The sequence below is a fragment of the Pseudophryne corroboree genome, chromosome 9 (assembly GCF_028390025.1).
Source record: "Pseudophryne corroboree isolate aPseCor3 chromosome 9, aPseCor3.hap2, whole genome shotgun sequence".
NCBI classification, from domain to species: domain Eukaryota; kingdom Metazoa; phylum Chordata; class Amphibia; order Anura; family Myobatrachidae; genus Pseudophryne; species Pseudophryne corroboree.
This window is the reverse complement of record NC_086452.1, coordinates 420760524-420769835: the sequence shown is the minus strand read 5'-3', so window position 1 is coordinate 420769835 and position 9312 is coordinate 420760524. Positions and strand designations below refer to the sequence as shown.

The 9312-nt window shown below is 49.3% G+C and overlaps 1 protein-coding gene across 1 annotated transcript in view; it reads left to right on the top strand.

Moving 5' to 3' along the window:
- The first annotated feature begins 933 nt into the window (after nucleotides 1-933).
- SUCLG2 (succinate-CoA ligase GDP-forming subunit beta) overlaps nucleotides 934-9312 on the top strand; it is a 475764-nt gene continuing 467385 nt past the window's right edge. Inside the window, exon 1 of the mRNA XM_063940931.1 lies at nucleotides 934-1047. Coding sequence (XP_063797001.1) covers nucleotides 976-1047 — 72 coding nt within the window. The 5' untranslated portion in view covers nucleotides 934-975. The remainder of the gene's footprint in view (nucleotides 1048-9312) is intronic.

The following is a 9312-nucleotide window of genomic DNA, read 5'->3' as shown; positions in this document are numbered from 1 at the left end:
AGCAATGGCGCACAGCTGCAGTGCTGTGCGCTACCTCATGAAGACTGAGACGTCTTCTGCCGCCGGTTTCTGGACCTCTTCTCTATTCGGCATCTGCAAGGGGGTCGGCGGCGCGGCTCCGGTGACCCATCCAGGCTGTACCTGTGATCGTCCCTCTGGAGCTAGTGTCCAGTAGCCTAAGAAGCAAATCCATCCTGCACGCAGGTGAGTTCACTTCTTCTCCCCTAAGTCCCTCGTTGCAGTGAGCCTGTTGCCAGCAGGACTCACTGAAAATAAAAAACCTAACAAACTTTTTCTAAGCAGCTCTTTAGGAGAGCCACCTAGATTGCACCCTGCTCGGACGGGCACAAAAACCTAACTGAGGCTTGGAGGAGGGTCATAGGGGGAGGAGCCAGTACACACCACCTAGTGGTCAAACTTTTAAATTTTGTGCCCTGTCTCCTGCGGAGCCGCTATTCCCCATGGTCCTGACGGAGTCCCAGCATCCACTAGGACGTCAGAGAAAGGGGTATAATTAAGATGTGCTGCATTCATTCCTAACTGACAATTCTACAGATCTCCAGGATCCCTGGAAAACATGAACTGTTGGTAGATCCTGAGGACCGGTTTGGCCAGCCCTGTTCTAAAGTGTTGAGAAGTGACCTACAGCATCTAGCTATCATTTATCAAACAGATTCTATAAAATTGTAGAAGATGATTGTTGCTATGGGCAACTACCCTACTCGTTAGATGGTTTGCAACATCTACCTCGGGCCAATGTATAACAACTCATCATCAATGAGTGAGATTATAATAATGCCGGCCAGGCGGCCACAACTTCTACCTTCATATCATGTAGGAGGAGGCGTGGCAGGGTCTGTGCTTTACAGCCAATCGGCTGCTAGGGGTGTGTCCAGACTACTGCCCGGACTCTGACGTCACACTCCTGGCAGCCGCTGTCCATTGTAGAGACTTTTTCTTCTCTTCCGGTTAGACATGGCGGCCTCCATGGTGCGGCAAGTGCTGAAGGATTTACCCTCAAAGTCATTCCTCCTGGGGAGAAATAAGGTGAGAGGCGGCGGGGTCTCTGTGGTTGGTGTAGCCCGGTATTTGGCCCACTTTCCAGCCCGGCTGTATTACCTCTTGGGTAGGAGTGCCAGCTGCAGGTCTGCCTGCTACTGTACTATAGAGCTTGCTCTCATTGCAGCTGTCATTGACAGGCAGGGTGACGTGGATGCCTGGTTACTATGTTACACTGCAGCATGCAGTAGTGAGAGCTGCTCACAGGCTGACTTTTCATTTGAATTAAATGTAAATAAAAATAAAATTATTATTCATTCATTAAACCATGCCTGGATTCTCTATATTTACAGTAAATGGACAGTTTGTGGTGCCTACCTGTATGTTTGCAAACAGCAAGTTCTCTTATTTGTAAGCTGCAATATACCAGGATTGCAGTATGTTAATAATAGTAATGTGTCTGTCACCGTAACAAATTAAAGCATCATCCATGGTTTTTAATTACTCTTTGTTTGGGATATAGCACTGGGATAGGATAATTAGTGCATTGGGTTTGTTTTATGTGCTTGCCTGTGTTGGTAACAATGTATACTCCTCTAGTGACCTTGAGCAGTGTAACATTGAGCGCTGTGTGACCTGTGCTGAATCCCTGACGTCGTTGTGTAGGAAAATAGAGCAGAGGTTGACGAGGCTGATGTTGGCTTCTTATTCCGCCAGCTTCTTTATCAGAGGTTGTGCAAGCCGTCAGGGCCGCATTTTGGGTTCACATTATTCTTATACATGCAATTTCTGCTATGGGCACTCACCTCTTTCGGAAACCCGCAACAATCTTAACCTAACAAAGAACATCATCAGTAGTTGAGCGCCACTGATACCGTGTACAGGGAGGGGTTTCATGTATAGGTAATCTGACCTTTAATACAACAGTTAGAAAACACAGAAAACTTTGATACACATCAATATTTAAAAAAACCTGACAAACAGTATATGTGAGTATAATAGTTGTACTACTGTTTTTTCTCTAACGTCCTAAGTGGATGCTGGGGACTCCGTAAGGACCATGGGGAATAGCGGCTCCGCAGGAGACTGGGCACATCTAAAGAAAGCTTTAGGACTATCTGGTGTGCACTGGCTCCTCCCCCTATGACCCTCCTCCAAGCCTCAGTTAGATCTCTGTGCCCGAACGAGAAGGGTGCACACTAGGGGCTCTCCTGAGCTTCTTAGTGAAAGTTTTAGTTTAGGTTTTTTATTTTCAGTGAGACCTGCTGGCAACAGGCTCACTGCATCGAGGGACTAAGGGGAGAAGAAGCGAACTCACCTGCGTGCAGAGTGGATTGGGCTTCTTAGGCTACTGGACATTAGCTCCAGAGGGACGATCACAGGCCCAGCTTGGATGGGTCCCAGAGCCGCGCCGCCGGCCCCCTTACAGAGCCAGAAGGCAGAAGAGGTCCGGAAAATCGGCGGCAGAAGACGTCCTGTCTTCAACAAGGTAGCGCACAGCACTGCAGCTGTGCGCCATTGCTCTCAGCACACTTCACTTTTCGGTCACTGAGGGTGCAGGGCGCTGGGGGGGGGCGCCCTGAGACGCAATAAAAACACCTTGGATGGCAAAAAATGCATCACATATAGCTCCTGGGCTATATGGATGCATTTAACCCCTGCCAGAATCCATAAAAAAGCAGGAGAAAAGTCCGTGAAAAAGGGGCGGAGCCTATCTCCTCAGCACACTGGCGCCATTTTCCCTCACAGCTCCGTTGGAGGGAAGCTCCCTGGCTCTCCCCTGCAGTCACTACACTACAGAAAGGGTTAAAAAAGAGAGGGGGGCACTAATTAAGCGCAGTATTAACTATACAGCAGCTATAAGGGGAAAAACACTTATATAAGGTTATCCCTGTATTTATATAGCGCTCTGGTGTGTGCTGGCAAACTCTCCCTCTGTCTCCCCAAAGGGCTAGTGGGGTCCTGTCCTCTATCAGAGCATTCCCTGTGTGTGTGCTGTATGTCGGTACTTTTGTGTCGACATGTTTGAGGAGAAAAATGATGTGGAGACGGAGCAGATTGCCTGTAATAGTGATGTCACCCCCTAGGGGGTCGACACCTGAGTGGATGAACTGTTGGAAGGAATTACGTGACAGTGTCAGCTCTGTATAAAAGACAGTGGTTGACATGAGACAGCCGGCTACTCAGCTTGTGCCTGTCCAGACGTCTCATAGGCCGTCAGGGGCTTTAAAGCGCCCGTTACCTCAGATGGCAGATATAGACGCCGACACGGATACTGACTCCAGTGTCGACGGTGAAGAGACGAATGTGACTTCCAGTAGGGCCACACGTTACATGATTGAGGCAATGAAAAATGTTTTACACATTTCTGATAATACGAGTACCACCAAAAAAAGGGGTATTATGTTCGGTGAGGAAAAACTACCTGTAGTTTTCCTGAATCTGAGAAATTAAATGAGGTGTGTGATGATGCGTGGGTTTCCCCCGATAACAACTGATAATTTCTAAAATGTTATTGGCATTATATCCTTTCCCGCCAGAGGTTAGGGTGCGTTGGGAAACACCCCCTAGGGTGGATAAAGCGCTCACACGCTTGTAAGGGCTCTACCTTCGCCTGAGATGGCCGCCCTTAAGGATCCTGCTGATAGAAAGCAGGAGGGTATCCTAAAAGGTATTTACACACATACTGGTGTTATACTGCGACCAGCAATCGCCTCAGCCTGGATGTGCAGTGCTGGGTTGGCGTGGTCGGATTCCCTGACTGAAAATATTGATACCCTAGATAGGGACAGTATATTTTTGCCTATAGAGCATTTAAAAGATGCATTTCTATATATGCGTGATGCACAGCAGAATATTTGCCGACTGGCATCAAGTCTAAGCGCGTTGTCCATTTCTACCAGTAGAGGGTTATGGACACGTCAGTGGTCAGGTGATGCGTATTCCAAACGGCATTTGGAAGTATTGCTTTATTAAGGGGAGGAGTTATTTGGGGTCGGTCTTTCAGACCTGGTGGCCACGGCAACAGCTGGGAATTCCACGTTTGTACCCCAGGTCGCCTCTCAACATGAGAAGACGCCGTATTATCAGGCGCAGTCTTTTCGTGGACAAGCGGGCAAAAGGTTCCTCATTTCTGTCCCGTGACAGAGGGAGAGGAAAAAGGCTGCAGAAATCAGCCAGTTCCCAGAAACAGAAACCCTCTCCCGCCTCTGCCAAGCCCTCAGTATACGCTGGGGCTTTACAAGCAGAATCAGGCACGGTGGGGGGCCCGTCTCAATGAATTTCAGCGCGCAGTGGGCTCACTCGCAAGTAGACCCCTGGATCCTTCAGGTGATATCTCAGGGGTACAAATTAGAATTCGAGACGTCTCCCCCTCGCCGTTTCCTAAAGTCGGCTTTACCGATGTCTCCTTCTGACAGGGAGACAGTTTTGGAAGCCATTCACAAGCTGTATTCCCAGCAGGTGATAATCAAGATACCCCTCCTGCAACAGGGAACGGGGTATTATTCCACACTGTTGTGGTACCGAAGCCGGACGGCTCGGTGAGACCGATTCTAAATCTAAAATCTTTGAACACTTACATACAGAGGTTCAAATTCAAGATTGAGTCACTCAGAGCAGTGATTGCGAACCTGGAAGAAGGGGACTACATGATGTCTCGGGACATCAAGGATGCTTACCTTCTTGTCAAAATTTACCCTTCTCACCAAGGGTACCTCAGGTTTATGGTACAGAACTGTCACTATCAGTTCAGACGCTGCCGTATGGATGGTCCACGGCACCCCGGGTCTTTACCAAGGTAATGGCCGAAATGATGATATTCCTTCGAAGGAAGTGAATTTTAGTTATCCCTTACTTGGACAATTCCCTGATAAGGGTAAGATCCAGGGAACAGTTGGAGGTCGGTGTAGCACTATCTCAGGTAGTGTTGCGGCAGCACGATTGGATTCTCAATATTCCAAAATCGCACCTGGTTCCGACGACGTGTCTTCTGTTCCTAGCGATGATCCTGGACACAGTCCAGAAAAAGGTGTTTCTCCCGGAGGAGAAAGCCAGGGAGTTATCCGAGCTAGTCAGGAACCTCCTAAAACCGAGCCAAGTCTCAGTGCATCAATGCACAAGGGTTCTGGGTAAAATGGTGGCTTCCTACGAAGCAATCCCATTCGGCAGATTCCACGCAAGAACTTTCCAGTGGGACCTGCTGGACAAATGGTCCGGGTCGCATCTTCAGATGCATCAGCGGATAACCCTGTCACCAAGGACAAGGGTGTCCCTCCTGTGGTGGTTGCAGAGTGCTCATCTTCTAGAGGGCCGCAGATTAGGCATTCAGGACTGGGTCCTGGTGACCACGGATGCCAGCCTGCGAGGCTGGGGAGCAGTCACACAGGGAAGGAATATCCAGGGCTTATGGTCAAGCCTGGAGACATCACTTCACATAAATATCCTGAAGCTAAGGGACATTTACAATGCTCTAAGCTTAGCAAGACCTCTGCTTCAAGGTCAGCCGGTGTTGATCCAGTCGGACAACATCACGGCAGTCACCCACGTAAACAGACAGGGTGGCACAAGAAGCAGGAGGGCAATGGCAGAAGCTGCAAGGATTCTTCGCTGGGCGGAAAATCATGTGATCGCACTGTCAGCAGTATTCATTCCGGGAGTGGACAACTGGGAAGCAGACTTCCTCAGCACGACCTCCACCCGGGAGAGTGGGGACTTCACCCAGAAGTCTTCCACATGATTAAAAACTCGACAGGTATTGCGCCAGGTCCAGGGACCCTCAGGCAATAAGCTGTAGACGCTCTGGTAACACCGTAGGTGTACCAGTCAGGGTATGTGTTCCCTCCTCTGCCTCTCATACCCAAGGTACTGAGATTGATAAGATGGAGAGGAGTAAGCACTATATTCGTGGTTCCGGATTGGCCAAGAAGGACTTGGTAACCGGAACTTCAAGAGATGCTCACGGAGGATCCGTGGCCTCTACCTCTAAGAAGGGACCTGCTCCAGCAAGGACCCTGTCTGTTCCAAGACTTACCGCGGCTGCGTTTGACGGCATGGCGTTTGACGGCATGGCGGTTGAACGCCGGATCCTGAAGGAAAAAAAGGCATTCCGGATGAAGTCATCCCTATCCTGATCAAAGCCAGGAAGGATGTAACCGCAAACACATTATCACCGCAATTGGCGAAAATATGTTGCGTGGTGCGAGGCCAGTAAGGCCCGACGGAGGAAATTCAACTGGGTCGATTCCTACATTTCCTGCAAACAGGAGTGTCTATGGGCCTGAAATTGGGGTCCATTAAGGTTCAAATTTCGGGCCTGTAAATTTTCTTCCAAAAAGAACTAGCTTCAGTCCCTGAAGTTCAGACGTTTGTAAAAGGGGTACTGCATATACAGCCTCCTTTTGTGCCTCCAGTGGCACTTTGGGATCTCAATGTAGTTTTGGGTTCCAAAAGTCACATTGGTTTGAACCACTTAAATCTGTGGAGTTAAAATATCTCACATGAAAAGTGGTCATGCTGTTGGCCCTGGCCTGGGCCAGGCGCGTGTCAGAATTGGCGGCTTTATCCTGAAAAAGCCCTTATCTGATTTTCCATTCGGACGGGGCGGAATTGAGGACTCGTCCTCAGTTTCTCTCCAAGGTGGTTTCAGCGTTTCACCTGAACCAACCTATTTGTGGTGCCTGCGGCTACTAGGGACTTGGAGGCCTCCGAGTTGCTAGACGTTGTCAGTGCCCTGAAAATATATGTTTCCAGGACGGCTGGAGTCAGGAAATCTGACTCGCTGTTTATCCTGCATGCACCCAACAAGCTGGGTGCTCCTGCTTCTAAGCAGACTATTGCTCGTTGGATTTGTAGTACAATTCAGCTTGCACATTCTGTGGCAGGCCTGCCACAGCCAAAAATCTGTAAATGCCCACTCCACAAGGAAGGTGGGCTCATCTTGGGCGGCTGCCCGAGGGGTCTCGGCTTTACAACTTTGCCGAGCAGCTACTTGGTCAGGAGCAAATACGTTTGTAAAATTCTACAAAATTGATATCCTGGCTGAGGAGGACCTGGAGTTCTCTCAATTGGTGCTGCAGAGTCATCCGCACTCTCCCGACCGTTTGGGAGCTTTGGTATAATCCCCATGGTCCTTACGGAGTCCCCAGCATCCACTTAGGACGTTAGAGAAAATAAGAATTTACTTACCGATAATTCTATTTCTCTGACGTCCTAAGTGGATGCTGGGGACTCCGTCAGGACCATGGGGAATAGCGGCTCCGCAGGAGACAGGGCACAAAACTAAAGCTTTAGGATCAGGTGGTGTGTACTGGCTCCTCCCCCTATGACCCTCCTCCAAGCCTCAGTTAGGTTTTTGTGCCCGTCCGAGCAGGGTGCAATCTAGGTGGCTCTCTTAAGGAGCTGCTTAGAAAAAGTTTTTAGGTTTTTTATTTTCAGTGAGTCCTGCTGGCAACAGGCTCACTGCATCGAGGGACTTAGGGGAGAGAAGTTCAACTCACCTGCGTGCAGGATGGATTGGCTTCTTAGGCTACTGGACACCATTAGCTCCAGAGGGAGTCGAAACACAGGTCTCACCCTGGGGTTCGTCCCGGAGCCGCGCCGCCGACCCCCCTTGCAGATGCTGAAGATTGAAGGTCCAGAAACCGGCGGCAGAAGGCTCTTCAGTCTTCTTGAAGGTAGCGCACAGCACTGCAGCTGTGCGCCATTGTTTGTCACACACTTCTCACCAACGGTCACGGAGGGTGCAGGGCTCTGCTGGGGGCGCCCTGGGCAGCAATGTAAATACCTTTTATGGCTAAAAAATACATCACATATAGCCCTTGAGGCTATATGGATGTATTTAACCCCTGCCAGATATTACAAACTACGGGAGAAAAGCCCGCCGGAATAGGGGGCGGGGCTTATTCTCCTCAGCACACAGCGCCATTTTCCTGCTCAGCTCCGCTGTGAGGAAGGCTCCCAGGACTCTCCCCTGCACTGCACTACAGAAACAGGGTAAAACAGAGAGGGGGGGCACTTTTTTTGGCGATATTTTATATATTTAAGCTGCTATAAGGATACAACACTTATATAAGGTTGTTCCCATATATATTATAGCGCTTGGGTGTGTGCTGGCAAACTCTCCCTCTGTCTCCCCAAAGAACTAGTGGGGTCCTGTCTTCGATAAGAGCATTCCCTGTGTGTCTGCTGTGTGTCGGTACGTGTGTGTCGACATGTATGAGGACGATGTTGGTGTGGAGGCAGAGCAATTGCCGGTAATGGTGATGTCACCCCCCAGGGAGTCGACACCGGAATGGATGGCTTTGTTTATGGAATTACGTGATAATGTCAGCACATTACAAAAATCAGTTGACGACATGAGACGGCCGGAAAACCAGTTGGTACCTGCCCAGGCGTCTCAGACACCGTCAGGGGCTGTAAAACGCCCTTTACCTCAGTCGGTCGACACAGACCCAGACACGGACACTGAATCTAGTGTCGACGGTGAAGAAACAAACGTATTTTCAAGTAGAGCCACACGTTATATGATCACGGCAATGAAGGAGGCTTTGCATATCTCTGATACTGCAAGTACCACAAAAAGGGGTATTATGTGGGGGGTGAAAAAACTACCTGTAGTTTTTCCTGAATCAGAGGAATTGAATGATGTATGTGATGAAGCGTGGGTTAACCCAGATAGAAAAGTGCTAATTTCAAAAAAGTTATTGGCATTATACCCTTTCCCGCCAGAGGTTAGGGCGCGCTGGGAAACACCCCCTAGGGTGGATAAGGCGCTCACACGCTTATCAAAACAAGTGGCGTTACCGTCTCCTGATACGGCCGCCCTCAAGGATCCAGCTGATAGGAGGCTGGAAACTACCCTAAAGAGTATATACACACATACTGGTGTTATACTGCGACCAGCCATCGCCTCAGCCTGGATGTGCAGTGCTGGGGTGGTCTGGTCGGATTCCCTGACTGAAAATATTGATACCCTGGATAGGGACAGTATTTTATTGACTATAGAGCAATTAAGGATGCTTTTCTTTATATGCGAAATGCTCAGAGGGATATTTGCACTCTGGCATCGAGAGTAAGTGCGATGTCCATATCTGCCAGAAGAAAATTATGGACGCGACAGTGGTCAGGTGATGCGGATTCCAAACGACATATGGAAGTATTGCCGTATAAAGGGGAGGAATTATTTGGCGTAGGTCTATCGGATCTGGTGGCCACGGCAACTGCCGGAAAATCCACCTTTTTACCTCAGACCCCCTCCCAACAGAAAAAGACACCGTCTTTTCAGCCGCAGTCCTTTCGGTCCTATAAGAACAA